This window comes from Pseudophryne corroboree, chromosome 10 (genome assembly GCF_028390025.1).
Source record: "Pseudophryne corroboree isolate aPseCor3 chromosome 10, aPseCor3.hap2, whole genome shotgun sequence".
Taxonomy (NCBI): domain Eukaryota; kingdom Metazoa; phylum Chordata; class Amphibia; order Anura; family Myobatrachidae; genus Pseudophryne; species Pseudophryne corroboree.
The window spans coordinates 378,071,786-378,090,206 of NC_086453.1; the positions used below are offsets into that span (position 1 = coordinate 378,071,786).

General features: G+C 48.1%; 1 protein-coding gene across 1 annotated transcript in view; it reads left to right on the plus strand.

Moving 5' to 3' along the window:
• The window catches only part of LOC134965398 (scavenger receptor class F member 1-like), a 49,599-nt gene extending 47,260 nt beyond the window's left edge, over nt 1-2,339 (plus strand). Inside the window, exon 8 of the mRNA XM_063941859.1 lies at nt 2,317-2,339. Within this exon, the coding sequence (XP_063797929.1) occupies nt 2,317-2,339 (23 nt within the window). The remainder of the gene's footprint in view (nt 1-2,316) is intronic.
• The last annotated feature ends 16,082 nt before the right edge of the window (nt 2,340-18,421 follow it).

The window sequence follows — 18,421 nt, forward strand, 5'->3', positions numbered from 1 at the left end:
GGAGAGGGTCAGGTGCGGCGGTGGGAGATGCTTTGTAGGCCGCAGAGTCTGAGGGGAAGTGGATAATGCTTGGAGCAGGACAGTGTGAGCACAGGCTGGATGCCCGCTATGGGGCAGTGATAGTGGAGATGTATGAGGAGGAGAGGGTCAGGTGCAGTGGTGGGAGATGCTTTGTAGGCTGCAGAGTCTGAGGGGAAGTGGATAGTGCTTGGAGCAGGACAGTGTTAACACAGGCTGGATAACCACTATGGGGCAGTGATAGGGGAGGTGTATGAGGAGGAGAGGGTCAGGTGCAGCGGTGGGAGATGCTTTGTAGGCAGCAGAGTCTGAGGAAAATGCTTGGAGCAGGACAGTGTGAGCACAGACTGGATGTCCGCTATGGGGCAGTGATAGGGGAGGTGTATGAGGAGGAGAGGGTCAGGTGCAGCGGTGGGATATGCTTTGTAGGCTGCAGAGTCTGAGGGGAAGTAGATAATGCTTGGAGCAGGACAGTGTGAGCACAGGCTGGATGACTGCTATGGGGCAGTGATGTGGGAGATGTAAGAGGAGGAGAGGGTCAGGTGCAGCGGTGGGAGATGCTTTGTAGGCCGCAGAGTCTGAGGGGAAGTTGATAATGCTTGGAGCAGGACAGTGAGAGCACAGGCTGGATGACCGCTATGGGGCAGTGATAGGGGAGATATATGAGGAGGAGAGGGTCAGGTGCAGCGGTGGGGGATGCTTTGTAGGACGCAGAGCCTGAGGAGAAGTTGATAATGCTTGGAGCAGGACAGTGTGAGCACAGACTGGATGACCGCTATGGGGCAGTGATAGGGGCGGTGTATGAGGAGGAGAGGGTCAGGTGCAGCGGTGGGAGATGCTTTGTAGGCAGCAGAGTCTGAGGGGAAGTGGATAATGCTTGGAGCAGGACAGTGTGAGCACAGGCTGGATGACCGCTATGGGGCAGTGATAGGGGAGGTGTATGAGGAGGAGAGGGTCAGGTGCAGCGGTGGGAGATGCTTTGTAGGCCGCAGAGTCTGAGGGGAAGTGGATAATGCTTGGAGCAGGACAGTGTGAGCACAGGCTGGATGACCGCTATGGGGCAGTGATAGAGGAAATGTATGAGGAGGAGAGGGTCAGGTGCAGTGGTGGGAGATGCTTTGTAGGCCGCAGAGTCTGAGGGGAAGTGGATAATGCTTGGAGCAGGACAGTGTGAGCACAGGCTGGATGACCGCTATGGGGCAGTGATAGAGGAAATGTATGAGGAGGAGAGGGTCAGGTGCAGCGGTGGGAGATGCTTTGTAGGCAGCAGAGTCTGAGGGGAAGTGGATAATGCTTGGAGCAGGACAGTGTGAGCACAGGCTGGATGACCGCTATGGGGCAGTGATAGAGGAAATGTATGAGGAGGAGAGGGTCAGGTGCAGTGGTGGGAGATGCTTTGTAGGCAGCAGAGTCTGAGGGGAAGTGGATAATGCTTGGAGCAGGACAGTGTGAGCACAGGCTGGATGACCGCTATGGGGCAGTGATAGGGGAGATGTATGAGGAGGAGAGGGTCAGGTGCAGTGGTGGGAGATGCTTTGTAGGTTGCAGAGTCTGAGGGGAAGTGGATAATGCTTGGAGCAGGACAGTGTGAGCACAGGCTGGATGTCCGCTATGGGGCAGTAATAAGGGATGTGTATGAGGAGGAGAGGGTCAGGTGTAGTGGTGGGAGATGCTTTGTAGGCCGCAGAGTGTGAGGGGAAGTGTATAATGCTTGGAGGAGGACAGTGTGAGCACAGGCTGGATGACCGCTATGTGGTAGTGATAGGGGAGGTGTATGAGGAGGAGAGGGTCAGGTGCAGCGGTGGGAGAAGCTTTGTAGGCAGCAGAGTGTGAGGGGAAGTGGATAATGCTTGGAGCAGGACAGTGTGAGCACAGGCTGGATGACCGCTGTGGGGCAGTAATAGGGGAGATGTATGAGGAGGAGAGGGTCAGGTGCAGCGGTGGGAGATGCTTTGTAGGCTGCAGAGTGTGAGGGGAAGTGGATAATACTTGGAGCAGGACAGTGTGAGCACAGGCTGGATGACGGCTATGGGGCAGTGTATTGATTTATGGAATCTTATTTAAGAATATTAATATTTAATATATCATATATGGTATTTAATATATGGATATATTTCAATTAATATGCATTATCATATATATCTGCAAATATATTATGTCAGGCTTACAAATTAATTGGCTGATAAATATATGCAGTCCTTATATATACATATGACATGAAATTATGAAGTTAAGATTCCTTAAAGAGAGTTCAAGCTTGAATATTACCGCTCTTTTTATATGATTCTTTATTTACAGGCAGATCAAATCGTACAGAATAAGATATACACAGTAGTGATATATATACTAATTATTATATTAAGCTTCCTTCGTTCACAGATATAACATAAAACAACATGACATAAGTTTCACAAACAGTTTCAATTGCTAACATAAAATGTATACTTGCATCCTTTCCTCCTGCATGTTCTCTCCATGACTTCTTCTCCTCCTGACTGACTTCCTTCCTTCTCCTTCTTCTTCTCCCTCTTCCTTCTTACTCCTAACTACAAGTCTGGTCCTTTTATCTCATATTTTACCAATTCAAACTATCATATTCTCATAGTTTCCAATGGAATAGGTAATTATAGGTTTGTCAGATTCCAAGGTGTAATAAAACAAACATTGAACTGGGCTGTCGTGTCCTGTTCACGGAGGCATGGTGTCATAAAAGTGTGGTGTCCACACTGCCTTAAGCAAGTATAGTATTGTAAAATCTGGAATGTCTTTTCATCCAAAGTTCTGTTGTATTGACAAGTTTTCCTGGGGTCGGTTACACAATGTTTTATCAATGGATGTGATCTCTTTTCATAGTAGTTAATTTATACTCCCTAGCTTTTAACCTTCACTGGACAATAGACAAACCAGTAAATTCTGATCTACTGTAAGCACACCTGTGAATTCCAATGACCAACAGAGCTCTGTCACATACCTATTATCATTTATGGCCTAATACCTTTTCTCTACAATGACTCTTGATCTTACTGTGACCTCTCTTTAGCTTATTTATGGCTAGAGCAGAATAAACCTGTTCCCTACACTATGTTGTACCATCTTGCAGTAAAACACAAATATACAGTATATCTATATAAACACATATACAAACCTAATCTCTTAAATCAGCTAAACATTACCTCATACATTCAAACTTATTTCATATCTATTCCTTACTATATATATCCAGTATACTGTCCACTATGGTAACATCGCCTATTTATAATGAATTATATTTTGATTCAGACAACATCTATTGCCCTAATATTAGACTAAGTGCAGACAATTACCTATAAGGCAACAGTCGCCCCCTTGTGGCCATGAGAAATTATTTTGATTGGCCACACATTAAACTAGCGTAATTGCTTCCAAATACATTTCAAAATATTTCTTCAAAACATAACTTTTGTTGTAACCCTAATATATACCATAAGTGTAATAATAATAACCATTATGATTTTAAAAATCTCTAAAAATTCTTAGCTTACCTAACCTTATTCTACTTTTAACTAAAGCAGACAAGACTGAGGTTTTTATTCAGTATTCATGAGGAAAACTAATTTCTACAGACATTTGGAATACCATAGCCCAATTGTAGACCTTTTTTCTGTATCTGGATCAGTACGTTTGGACATTTTTGCTGTTCTTGGCTGTAGCAATTTACTGGGAGAGTAATGTCATCTGCGTGGTTTGCTTGCCATTGGAGACGTATTACGTTTGCATCATGAAGGCAGTTGAAGTAGAATTCTTCATAGCAGCTGCTCCTTTGCTTGCCATTTCGCTGTTTGAGGCAGAGGGCTGTGTACGTCGAGTGCTGTGTCTTGAACATTCAGTACTTGTGACGACCCTCAGTAATGGTCTTTAGCCTTGTGCGTCCTTTAAATGTTTTTCCAATGCCGCAGTTGTGACAAGTGTCCATATTGCTTTTGCACAAACAGGTTGTGATTTTGAATAGAACAGGCATATATGAAACAGTCTTTTTTTTTTTTTCTCTTTCTTTCTTTCTTTCTTTCTTTCTTTCTTTCTTTCTTTCTTTCTTTCTTTCTTTCTTTCTTTGCTTGTTAATAGTAGGTCTTAATTGTCTTCGGGCAATAGTACCACAAATGGCTGTGAGTAGTACACCTACTCTGTTCTGTATTTCCTCACTGAATAAATTACCATGCAGTCTTAAGTCTCCTTATTCTACCTTGAACCTATTTATACATCTCAATCTTAAATAACCCTATACCAGTTTAACCCATATAAAGGCGTTTTCTATCCTACCTATATTTTGACTAATAATTATTTAAAATGCTTTTGATGTGTATATAGTAACATGCTATCAATACAATAAATGAATACAATTTTGCTTCAAATAGATATTAAATATCATTTAGGAATGGCTTTGACTAAATCTAATTCCATCCAGTATTAGATATTTAATTACTTTTGAAGCTTTTACGAAGGAAGCATAGGTAGTATCTACTGTGTAATATAAAAAAAAACATAAAATATTTACAAGGTATATAATACAATGATATAAAATATATATCAGACAAATGTTTACATATATGTGATTAAGGTATATGAAGGGATGAGACAGTTCTGTATAATCACAGTGATGAGATGTGCTGTACACTGTTGTGGGGGTGTACATGTAGTTTGAAAGACAAGTAATGATTACTTGTGATGAAAGGGTTAATGAAAACCTTCCCCTTTCTTGTGAAACTGGAAAACTCCTTGAGGATTTGTCCATATATCAGTCTTTAGGGATGCTATGTAGATTTTGCTGGATAGCAGCGATGAAAGGGTTAATGAAGACCTTTTCCCTTGTAAATTGGAGTCTTTTTTGGAGTCTTGCACCATTCTGTATACAGGTTGCCAGGTTTACTATGAATCAAACAAAAAGACATACAATGAATATCACAGATATTTATACAGTGATTTAACATACCGTGCTATGCATTCTGTCCTATCTGCTGCATGTTATCAGGTACAGAATTTACAAATGTGTCTTTAAAGATTGAATAACAAACAAACAATTGTTTCTGGCCTGTGCCAATCTTTCCTGTCACATTGTGTGTCAATGACAGCACAATTGTCGCTGCAGATATGATGCAGGTTTAATTTGGAAACTGTGGCTGTTTGAACATCAAAGCAAACAATGGCTACATTGGATCTAACAAGTAAAGGAATGATACTACCGTATTCACTTGTGACCATACTCCCTTGTGACGCAGTCTGGTCCCAGACTGTCTTCAACCATAGCGTTTGCTGCTTGGCATGGCTCCTTAGTCTGGAAGAATCTTGGAGCTTCTGAAAAAACCTACTTTTGTGGGGAGAGAAACTTGTTAGACTTTGCCAAATATGTATTGCAGGTCCCAGGGCTTTCTGTCTTTCCACACCTGTAATAAAATGGTTATGGCACCAGGGCATAAAAACATTCTCATCCTGGTGATACTTTTTGTCATTGTTAATTGGTGTGTGGTTTGCAGAATGACACTCTGCATGTGGTCTCTCTGAGAGCATGCAAACATTTGCACCATCACTAGATGTCTCTGAGTGTTGTGTGGGGGTTACAAAAGTTTGGGAACTTTGTTTGTAAACATGCATTCCTGAATTAATTTCATGGATTTCCCCTTTAAACATGTTTCCAGGTAAATACATTTCAAGGTTTGCAACTCTGGTTGCCATGGGAGTTTTCACCATGGGGAACTTCTCCACCCCTGTGTGCACTGTACTGCTGCTATCAGTGTTTAAATCTGCTGACAATTCACCTTTGCCTAAGGGCATAACAAATTCTTCATTTACATTGGGAACTCTGAGAGTGTATTCAGCAGAATACTCATAATCTGAGTTACAATAATCTTCCCCTTTAGTAGAAACAGTATAGGGGACATCTCCTATTGCTGCTACCTCCTTTACATTAATGTGCTGTCTGATGATAGACACATCCGGCACATTGCTACTTTCTTCCTTTACCACAGAGGCTGTTCTGCTGGTGGTCTGTGTGACCATAGCAGACTCTGTGTGCTGCACATGGACAATGCTGTCCTGAGTCTCACCTACATCTACAATGTTCTCCCTTGTACTTTCTTTTATCTCCTCCTGAGAGGTCATGACAGTTTGCTTACAATCTGCCAGGCTTTTTGCTTCTGCCCCAAACTTTTTCTGTTTATTTTTCTGTTTAAGGGACTTAAATAATGAATGCATTTTTGCATTAATGGTCAGGCACGCCTTACGAAGACGCGAACCTGATTCTTCTTTACATTTCTGTTTGGCTTCTAAAGCCGCAGTTCTGCGCATTTTTCTTAATGCTACAGAAAACTTTTGCATTTTTAACATTGCAATCATTTACAATGCTAAATTTTTATATTCTTTGTTTTTAGTACTGAAGGTATCCTCTCCTTAAGATTGACCGGTGTCTTAAGGTTAAACTCTAATACCTGGTACATTTATTCATTTATTTGGAAATACTCATTTCCACTGTGCACATTTTCTACTCTAGGCCTTTAAATTCTTTATTCTCATTTGTAACCTATTCCACTGTGATCTTGTACTTTGCCAGCAGGCTTATAGCCATTGGTGCTGCTTCCTAATAGATATTATGTTAGTTAAAATAACGTATATTGCACTAACACATTTATCCTAGGTTATACAGAATACAAAATTGACATTACACAATGGTAATAAATTTTCATAGATACATCCCCACCGTGATTCTGCAGATTTGGTAGCCAGCTTATAGCATTTGCTACTCCTCATAAATATTATAAATCAGATAATCAGATTCAGTAATAACAAGTCCAATTCGTGGTCGCCAATATTGCTTTATCGAATCTTATTTAAGAATATTAATATTTAATATATCATATATGGTATTTAATATATGGATATATTTCAATTAATATGCATTATCATATATATCTGCAAATATATTATGTCAGGCTTACAAATTAATTGGCTGATAAATATATGCAGTCCTTATATATACATATGACATGAAATTATGAAGTTAAGATTCCTTAAAGAGAGTTCAAGCTTGAATATTACCGCTCTTTTTATATGATTCTTTATTTACAGGCAGATCAAATCGTACAGAATAAGATATACACAGTAGTGATATATATACTAATTATTATATTAAGCTTCCTTCGTTCACAGATATAACATAAAACAACATGACATAAGTTTCACAAACAGTTTCAATTGCTAACATAAAATGTATACTTGCATCCTTTCCTCCTGCATGTTCTCTCCATGACTTCTTCTCCTCCTGACTGACTTCCTTCCTTCTCCTTCTTCTTCTCCCTCTTCCTTCTTACTCCTAACTACAAGTCTGGTCCTTTTATCTCATATTTTACCAATTCAAACTATCATATTCTCATAGTTTCCAATGGAATAGGTAATTATAGGTTTGTCAGATTCCAAGGTGTAATAAAACAAACATTGAACTGGGCTGTCGTGTCCTGTTCACGGAGGCATGGTGTCATAAAAGTGTGGTGTCCACACTGCCTTAAGCAAGTATAGTATTGTAAAATCTGGAATGTCTTTTCATCCAAAGTTCTGTTGTATTGACAAGTTTTCCTGGGGTCGGTTACACAATGTTTTATCAATGGATGTGATCTCTTTTCATAGTAGTTAATTTATACTCCCTAGCTTTTAACCTTCACTGGACAATAGACAAACCAGTAAATTCTGATCTACTGTAAGCACACCTGTGAATTCCAATGACCAACAGAGCTCTGTCACATACCTATTATCATTTATGGCCTAATACCTTTTCTCTACAATGACTCTTGATCTTACTGTGACCTCTCTTTAGCTTATTTATGGCTAGAGCAGAATAAACCTGTTCCCTACACTATGTTGTACCATCTTGCAGTAAAACACAAATATACAGTATATCTATATAAACACATATACAAACCTAATCTCTTAAATCAGCTAAACATTACCTCATACATTCAAACTTATTTCATATCTATTCCTTACTATATATATCCAGTATACTGTCCACTATGGTAACATCGCCTATTTATAATGAATTATATTTTGATTCAGACAACATCTATTGCCCTAATATTAGACTAAGTGCAGACAATTACCTATAAGGCAACAAGTGATAGGGGAGGTGTATGAGGAGGAGAGGATCAGGTGCAGCGGTGGGAGATGCTTTGTAGGCAGCAGAGTCTGAGGGGAAGTGGATAATGCTTGGAGCAGGACAGTTTGAGCACAGGCTGGATGTCCGGTATGGGGCAGTGATAGGGGAGGTGTATGAGGAGGAGAGGGTCAGGTGCAGTGGTGGGAGATGCTTTGTAGGACGCAGAGTCTGAGGGGAAGTGGATAATGCTTGGAGCAGGACAGTGTGAGCACAGGCTGGATGACCGCTATGGGGCAGTGATAGAGGAAATGTATGAGGAGGAGAGGGTCAGGTGCAGTGGTGGGAGATGCTTTGTAGGTTGCAGAGTCTGAGGGGAAGTGGATAATGCTTGGAGCAGGACAGTGTGAGCACAGGCTGGATGTCCGCTATGGGGCAGTAACAAGGGATGTGTATGAGGAGGAGAGGGTCAGGTGCAGTGGTGGGAGATGCTTTGTAGGCAGCAGAGTCTGAGGGGTAGTGGATAATGTTTGGAGCAGGACAGTGTGAGCACAGGCTGGATGTCCGCTATGGGGCAGTGAAAGGGGAGATGTATGAGGAGGAGAGGGTCAGGTGCAGCGGTGGGAGATGCTTTGTAGGCCGCAGAGTCTGAGGGGAAGTGGATAATGCTTGGAGCAGGACAGTGTGAGCACAGGCTGGATGACCGCTATGGGGCAGTGATAGGGGAGATGTATGAGGAGGAGAGGGTCAGGTGCAGTGGTGGGAGATGCTTTGTAGGCTGCAGAGTCTGAGGGGAAGTGGATAGTGCTTGTAGCAGGACAGTGTGAACACAGGCTGGATAACCGCTATGGGGCAGTGGTAGGGGAGGTGTATGAGGAGGAGAGGGTCAGGTGCGGCGGTGGGAGATGCTTTGTAGGCAGCAGAGTCTGAGGGGTAGTGGATAATGTTTGGAGCAGGACAGTGTGAGCACAGGCTGGATGTCCGCTATGGGGCAGTGATAGGGGAGATGTATGAGGAGGAGAGGGTCAGGTGCAGCGGTGGGAGATGCTTTGTAGGCCGCAGAGTCTGAGGGGAAGTGGATAATGCTTGGAGCAGGACAGTGTGAGCACAGGCTGGATGACCGCTATGGGGCAGTGATAGGGGAGATGTATGAGGAGGAGAGGGTCAGGTGCAGTGGTGGGAGATGCTTTGTAGGCTGCAGAGTCTGAGGGGAAGTGGATAGTGCTTGTAGCAGGACAGTGTGAACACAGGCTGGATAACCGCTATGGGGCAGTGGTAGGGGAGGTGTATGAGGAGGAGAGGGTCAGGTGCGGCGGTGGGAGATGCTTTGTAGGCCGCAGAGTCTGAGGGGAAGTGGATAATGCTTGGAGCAGGACAGTGTGAGCACAGGCTGGATGCCCGCTATGGGGCAGTGATAGTGGAGATGTATGAGGAGGAGAGGGTCAGGTGCAGTGGTGGGAGATGCTTTGTAGGCTGCAGAGTCTGAGGGGAAGTGGATAGTGCTTGGAGCAGGACAGTGTGAACACAGGCTGGATAACCGCTATGGGGCAGTGATAGGGGAGGTGTATGAGGAGGAGAGGGTCAGGTGCAGCGGTGGGAGATGCTTTGTAGGCAGCAGAGTCTGAGGAAAATGCTTGGAGCAGGACAGTGTGAGCACAGACTGGATTACCGCTATGGGGCAGTGATAGGGGCGGTGTATGAGGAGGAGAGGGTCAGGTGCAGCGGTGGGAGATGCTTTGTAGGCAGCAGAGTGTGAGGGGAAGTGGATAATGCTTGGAGCAATACAGTGTGAGCACAGGCTGGATGACCGCTGTGGGGCAGTGATAGGGGAGATGTATGAGGAGGAGAGGGTCAGGTGCAGCGGTGGGAGATGCTTTGTAGGCCGCAGAGTCTGAGGGGAAGTGGATAATGCTTGGAGCAGGAAAGTGTGAGCACAGGCTGGATGACCGCTATGGGGCAGTGATAGAGGAAATGTATGAGGAGGAGAGGGTCAGGTGCAGTGGTGGGAGATGCTTTGTAGGCAGCAGAGTCTGAGGGGAAGTGGATAATGCTTGGAGCAGGACAGTGTGAGCACAGGCTGGATGACCGCTATGGGGCAGTGATAGAGGAAATGTATGAGGAGGAGAGGGTCAGGTGCAGTGGTGGGAGATGCTTTGTAGGTTGCAGAGTCTGAGGGGAAGTGGATAATGCTTGGAGCAGGACAGTGTGAGCACAGGCTGGATGTCCGCTATGGGGCAGTAATAAGGGATGTGTATGAGGAGGAGTGGGTCAGGTGTAGTGGTGGGAGATGCTTTGTAGGCCGCAGAGTGTGAGGGGAAGTGGATAATGCTTGGAGCAGGACAGTGTGAGCACAGGCTGGATGACCGCTATGTGGTAGTGATAGGGGAGGTGTATGAGGAGGAGAGGGTCAGGTGCAGCGGTGGGAGAAGCTTTGTAGGCAGCAGAGTGTGAGGGGAAGTGGATAATGCTTGGAGCAGGACAGTGTGAGCACAGGCTGGATGACCGCTGTGGGGCAGTAATAGGGGAGATGTATGAGGAGGAGAGGGTCAGGTGCAGCGGTGGGAGATGCTTTGTAGGACGCAGAGTCTGAGGGGAAGTGGATAATGCTTGGAGCAGGACAGTGTGAGCACAGGCTGGATGACCGCTATGGGGCAGTGATAGAGGAAATGTATGAGGAGGAGAGGGTCAGGTGCAGTGGTGGGAGATGCTTTGTAGGCAGCAGAGTCTGAGGGGAAGTGGATAATGCTTGGAGCAGGACAGTGTGAGCACAGGCTGGATGACCGCTATGGGGCAGTGATAGGGGAAATGTATGAGGAGGAGAGGGTCAGGTGCAGTGGTGGGAGATGCTTTGTAGGTTGCAGAGTCTGAGGGGAAGTGGATAATGCTTGGAGCAGGACAGTGTGAGCACAGGCTGGATGTCCGCTATGGGGCAGTAATAAGGGATGTGTATGAGGAGGAGAGGGTCAGGTGCAGTGGTGGGAGATGCTTTGTAGGCAGCAGAGTCTGAGGGGTAGTGGATAATGTTTGGAGCAGGACAGTGTGAGCACAGGCTGGATGTCCGCTATGGGGCAGTGATAGGGGAGCTGTATGAGGAGGAGAGGGTCAGGTGCGGCGGTGGGAGATGCTTTGTAGGCCGCAGAGTCTTAGGGGAAGTGGATAATGCTTGGAGCAGGACAGTGTGAGCACAGGCTGGATGCCCGCTATGGGGCAGTGATAGTGGAGATGTATGAGGAGGAGAGGGTCAGGTGCAGTGGTGGGAGATGCTTTGTAGGCTGCAGAGTCTGAGGGGAAGTGGATAGTGCTTGGAGCAGGACAGTGTGAACACAGGCTGGATAACCGCTATGGGGCAGTGATAGGGGAGGTGTATGAGGAGGAGAGGGTCAGGTGCAGCGGTGGGAGATGCTTTGTAGGCCGCAGAGTCTGAGGGGAAGTGGATAATGCTTGGAGCAGGACAGTGTGAGCACAGGCTGGATGACCGCTATGGGGCAGTGATAGGGGAGATGTATGAGGAGGAGAGGGTCAGGTGCAGTGGTGGGAGATGCTTTGTAGGCTGCAGAGTCTGAGGGGAAGTGGATAGTGCTTGTAGCAGGACAGTGTGAACACAGGCTGGATAACCGCTATGGGGCAGTGGTAGGGGAGGTGTATGAGGAGGAGAGGGTCAGGTGCGGCGGTGGGAGATGCTTTGTAGGCCGCAGAGTCTGAGGGGAAGTGGATAATGCTTGGAGCAGGACAGTGTGAGCACAGGCTGGATGCCCGCTATGGGGCAGTGATAGTGGAGATGTATGAGGAGGAGAGGGTCAGGTGCAGTGGTGGGAGATGCTTTGTAGGCTGCAGAGTCTGAGGGGAAGTGGATAGTGCTTGGAGCAGGACAGTGTGAACACAGGCTGGATAACCGCTATGGGGCAGTGATAGGGGAGGTGTATGAGGAGGAGAGGGTCAGGTGCAGCGGTGGGAGATGCTTTGTAGGCAGCAGAGTCTGAGGAAAATGCTTGGAGCAGGACAGTGTGAGCACAGACTGGATTACCGCTATGGGGCAGTGATAGGGGCGGTGTATGAGGAGGAGAGGGTCAGGTGCAGCGGTGGGAGATGCTTTGTAGGCAGCAGAGTGTGAGGGGAAGTGGATAATGCTTGGAGCAATACAGTGTGAGCACAGGCTGGATGACCGCTGTGGGGCAGTGATAGGGGAGATGTATGAGGAGGAGAGGGTCAGGTGCAGCGGTGGGAGATGCTTTGTAGGCCGCAGAGTCTGAGGGGAAGTGGATAATGCTTGGAGCAGGAAAGTGTGAGCACAGGCTGGATGACCGCTATGGGGCAGTGATAGAGGAAATGTATGAGGAGGAGAGGGTCAGGTGCAGTGGTGGGAGATGCTTTGTAGGCAGCAGAGTCTGAGGGGAAGTGGATAATGCTTGGAGCAGGACAGTGTGAGCACAGGCTGGATGACCGCTATGGGGCAGTGATAGAGGAAATGTATGAGGAGGAGAGGGTCAGGTGCAGTGGTGGGAGATGCTTTGTAGGTTGCAGAGTCTGAGGGGAAGTGGATAATGCTTGGAGCAGGACAGTGTGAGCACAGGCTGGATGTCCGCTATGGGGCAGTAATAAGGGATGTGTATGAGGAGGAGTGGGTCAGGTGTAGTGGTGGGAGATGCTTTGTAGGCCGCAGAGTGTGAGGGGAAGTGGATAATGCTTGGAGCAGGACAGTGTGAGCACAGGCTGGATGACCGCTATGTGGTAGTGATAGGGGAGGTGTATGAGGAGGAGAGGGTCAGGTGCAGCGGTGGGAGAAGCTTTGTAGGCAGCAGAGTGTGAGGGGAAGTGGATAATGCTTGGAGCAGGACAGTGTGAGCACAGGCTGGATGACCGCTGTGGGGCAGTAATAGGGGAGATGTATGAGGAGGAGAGGGTCAGGTGCAGCGGTGGGAGATGCTTTGTAGGACGCAGAGTCTGAGGGGAAGTGGATAATGCTTGGAGCAGGACAGTGTGAGCACAGGCTGGATGACCGCTATGGGGCAGTGATAGAGGAAATGTATGAGGAGGAGAGGGTCAGGTGCAGTGGTGGGAGATGCTTTGTAGGCAGCAGAGTCTGAGGGGAAGTGGATAATGCTTGGAGCAGGACAGTGTGAGCACAGGCTGGATGACCGCTATGGGGCAGTGATAGGGGAAATGTATGAGGAGGAGAGGGTCAGGTGCAGTGGTGGGAGATGCTTTGTAGGTTGCAGAGTCTGAGGGGAAGTGGATAATGCTTGGAGCAGGACAGTGTGAGCACAGGCTGGATGTCCGCTATGGGGCAGTAATAAGGGATGTGTATGAGGAGGAGAGGGTCAGGTGCAGTGGTGGGAGATGCTTTGTAGGCAGCAGAGTCTGAGGGGTAGTGGATAATGTTTGGAGCAGGACAGTGTGAGCACAGGCTGGATGTCCGCTATGGGGCAGTGATAGGGGAGCTGTATGAGGAGGAGAGGGTCAGGTGCGGCGGTGGGAGATGCTTTGTAGGCCGCAGAGTCTTAGGGGAAGTGGATAATGCTTGGAGCAGGACAGTGTGAGCACAGGCTGGATGCCCGCTATGGGGCAGTGATAGTGGAGATGTATGAGGAGGAGAGGGTCAGGTGCAGTGGTGGGAGATGCTTTGTAGGCTGCAGAGTCTGAGGGGAAGTGGATAGTGCTTGGAGCAGGACAGTGTGAACACAGGCTGGATAACCGCTATGGGGCAGTGATAGGGGAGGTGTCTGAGGAGGAGAGGGTCAGGTGCAGCGGTGGGAGATGCTTTGTAGGCAGCAGAGTCTGAGGAAAATGCTTGGAGCAGGACAGTGTGAGCACAGGCTGGATGTCCGCTATGGGGCAGTGATAGGGGAGGTGTATGAGGAGGAGAGGGTCAGGTGCAGCGGTGGGAGATGCTTTGTAGGCTGCAGAGTCTGAGGGGAAGTAGATAATGCTTGGAGCAGGACAGTGTGAGCACAGGCTGGATGACTGCTATGGGGCAGTGATGTGGGAGATGTAAGAGGAGGAGAGGGTCAGGTGCAGCGGTGGGAGATGCTTTGTAGGCCGCAGAGTCTGAGGGGAAGTAGATAATGCTTGGAGCAGGACAGTGAGAGCACAGGCTGGATGACCGCTATGGGGCAGTGATAGGGGAGATATATGAGGAGGAGAGGGTCAGGTGCAGCGGTGGGAGATGCTTTGTAGGACGCAGAGCCTGAGGGGAAGTAGATAATGCTTGGAGCAGGACAGTGTGAGCACAGACTGGATGACCGCTATGGGACAGCGATAGGGGCGGTGTATGAGGAGGAGAGGGTCAGGTGCAGCGGTGGGAGATGCTTTGTAGGCAGCAGAGTCTGAGGGGAAGTGGATAATGCTTGGAGCAGGACAGTGTGAGCACAGGCTGGATGACCGCTATGGGGCAGTGATAGGGGAGGTGTATGAGGAGGAGAGGGTCAGGTGCAGCGGTGGGAGATGCTTTGTAGGCCGCAGAGTCTGAGGGGAAGTGGATAATGCTTGGAGCAGGACAGTGTGAGCACAGGCTGGATGACCGCTATGGGGCAGTGATAGGGGAGGTGTATGAGGAGGAGAGGGTCAGGTGCAGCGGTGGGAGATGCTTTGTAGGTTGCAGAGTCTGAGGGGAAGTGGATAATGCTTGGAGCAGGACAGTGTGAACACAGGCTGGATGACCGCTATGGGGGCAGTGATATTGGAGGTGTATGAGGAGGAGAGGGTCAGGTTCAGCGGTGGGAGATGCTTTGTAGGCAGCAGAGTCTGAGGGGAAGTGGATAATGCTTGGAGCAGGACAGTGTGAGCACAGGCTGGATGACCGCTATGGGGCAGTGATAGGGGAGATGTATGAGGAGGAGAGGGTAAGGTGCAGCGGTGGAAGATGCTTTGTAGGCTGCAGAGTCTGAGGGGAAGTGGATAATGCTTGTAGCAGGACAGTGTGAGCACAGGCTGGATGACCGCTGTGGGGCAGTGATAGGGGAGGTGTATGAGGAGGAGAGGGTCAGGTGCAGCGGTGGGAGATGATTTGTAGACAGCAGAGTGTGAGGGGAAGTGGATAATACTTGGAGCAGGACAGTGTGAGCACAGGCTGGATGACCGCTATGGGGCAGTGATAGAGGAGGTGTATGAGGAGGAGAGGGTCAGTTGCAGTGGTGGGAGATGATTTGTAGGCTGCAGAGTCTGAGGGGAAGTGGATAATGCTTGGAGCAGGACAGTGTGAGCACAGGCTGGATGACCGCTATGGGGCAGTGATAGAGGAGGTGTATGAGGAGGAGAGGGTCAGTTGCAGTGGTGGGAGATGCTTTGTAGGCTGCAGAGTCTGAGGGGAAGTGGATAATGCTTGGAGCAGGACAGTGTGAGCACAGGCTGGATGACCGCTATGGGGCAGTGATAGAGGAGGTGTATGAGGAGGAGAGGGTCAGTTGCAGTGGTGGGAGATGATTTGTAGGCTGCAGAGTCTGAGGGGAAGTGGATAATGCTTGGAGCAGGACAGTGTGAGCACAGGCTGGATGACCGCTTTGGGGCAGTGATAGGGGAGATGTATGAGGAGGAGAGGGTCAGGTGCAGTGGTGGGAGATGACTTGTAGGCTGCAGAGTGTGAGGGGAAGAGGATAATACTTGGAAGAGGACAGTGTGAGTACAGGCTGGATGTCCGCTATGAGGTAGTGATAGGGGAAATGTATGAGGAGGAGAGGGTCAGGTGCAGTGGTGGGAGATGCTTTGTAGACAGCAGAGTGTGAGGGGAAGTGGATAATGCTTGGAGCAGGACAGTGTGAGCACAGGCTGGATGACCGCTATGTGGTAGTGATAGAGGAGGTGTATGAGGAGGAGAGGGTCAGGTGCAGTGGTGGGAGATGCTTTGTAGACAGCAGAGTGTGAGGGGAAGTGGATAATGCTTGGAGCAGGATGTTTCAGATGTATTAAATGAAGACAAACACTGCATGCTAGTTCCAAGTAGTCATGTTGAACAAGGCAGCCTGGACAGGAAGTCACACCCCCATCACAAGCAGCTACATCTATATAACTCACATGGCAACACTAGGTTAGATTAACTTTACACAAACATCTTCCTTTCTCTAACGTCCTAAGTGGATGCTGGGGACTCCGTAAGGACCATGGGGATTAGCGGCTCCGCAGGAGACTGGGCACATCTAAAGAAAGCTTTAGGACTATCTGGTGTGCACTGGCTCCTCCCCCCATGACCCTCCTCCAAGCCTCAGTTGGATTTCTGTGCCCGAACGAGAAGGGTGCACACTAGGGGCTCTCCTGAGCTTCTTAGTGAAAGTTTTAGTTTAGGTTTTTTATTTTCAGTGAGACCTGCTGGCAACAGGCTCACTGCATCGAGGGACTAAGGGGAGAAGAAGCGAACTCACCTGCGTGCAGAGTGGATTGGGCTTCTTAGGCTACTGGACATTAGCTCCAGAGGGACGATCACAGGCCCAGCCTGGATGGGTCCCAGAGCCGCGCCGCCGGCCCCCTTACAGAGCCAGAAGGCAGAAGAGGTCCGGAAAATCGGCGGCAGAAGACGTCCTGTCTTCAACAAGGTAGCGCACAGCACTGCAGCTGTGCGCCATTGCTCTCAGCACACTTCACACTCCGGTCACTGAGGGTGCAGGGCGCTGGGGGGGAGCGCCCTGAGACGCAATAATAAACACCTTGGATGACAAAAAAATGCATCACATATAGCTCCTGGGCTATATGGATGCATTTAACCCCTGCCAAAATACATAGAAAAACGGGAGATAAGGCCGCCGATAAGGGGGCGGAGCCTATCTCCTCAGCACACTGGCGCCATTTTCCCTCACAGCTCCGTTGGAGGGAAGCTCCCTGTCTCTCCCCTGCAGTCACTACACTACAGAAAGGGTTATAAAAGAGAGGGGGGGCACTAATTACGCGCAGTATTAAATATACAGCAGCTATAAGGGGAAAAACACTTATATAAGGTTATCCCTGTATATATATATATAGCGCTCTGGTGTGTGCTGGCAAACTCTCCCTCTGTCTCCCCAAAGGGCTAGTGGGGTCCTGTCCTCTATCAGAGCATTCCCTGTGTGTGTGCTGTATGTCGGTACATTTGTGTCGACATGTATGAGGAGAAAAATGATGTGGAGACGGAGCAGATTGCCTGTAATAGTGATGTCACCCCCTAGGGGGTCGACACCTGAGTGGATGAACTGTTGGAAGGAATTACATGACAGTGTCAGCTCTGTATAAAAGACAGTGGTTGACATGAGACAGCCGGCTACTCAGCTTGTGCCTGTCCAGACGTCTCATAGGCCGTCAGGGGCTCTAAAGCGCCCGTTACCTCAGATGGCAGATATAGACGCCGACACGGATACTGACTCCAGTGTCGACGGTGAAGAGACAAATGTGACTTCCAGTAGGGCCACACGTTACATGATTGAGGCAATGAAAAATGTTTTTACACATTTCTGATAATACGAGTACCACCAAAAAGGGGTATGATGTTCGGTGAGGAAAAACTACCTGTAGTTTTCCTGAATCGGAGAAATTAAATGAGGTGTGTGATGATGCGTGCTTTTCCCCCGATAACAACTGATAATTTCTAAAGTGTTATTGGCATTATATCCTTTCCCGCCAGAGGTTAGGGTGCGTTGGGAAACACCCCCTAGGGTGGATAAAGCGCTCACACGCTTGTAAGGGCTCTACCCTCTCCTGAGATGGCCGCCCTTAAGGATCCTGCTGATAGAAAGCAGGAGGGTATCCTAAAATGTATTTACACACATACTGGTGTTATACTGCGACCAGCAATCGCCTCAGCCTGGATGTGCAGTGCTGGGTTGGTGTGGTCGGATTCCCTGACTGAAAATATTGATACCCTAGATAGGGACAGTATATTCTTGCCTATAGAGCATTTAAAAGATGCATTTCTATATATGCGTGATGCACAGCGGAATATTTGCCGACTGGCATCAAGTCTAAGTGCGTTGTCCATTTCTACCAGTAGAGGGTTATGGACACGTCAGTGGTCAGGTGATGCGTATTCCAAACGGCATTTGGAAGTATTGCCTTATTAAAGGGAGGAGTTATTTGGGGTCGGTCTTTCAGACCTGGTGGCCACGGCAACAGCTGGGAAATCCACGTTTGTACCCCAGGTCGCCTCTCAACATGAGAAGACGCCGTATTATCAGGCACAGTCTTTTCGTGGACAAGCGGGCAAAAGATTCCTAATTTCTGCCCCGTGACAGAGGGAGAGGAAAAAGGCTGCAGATATCAGCCAGTTCCCAGGAACAGAAACCCTCTCCCGCCTCTGCCAAGCCCTCAGTATGACGCTGGGGCTTTACAAGCAGA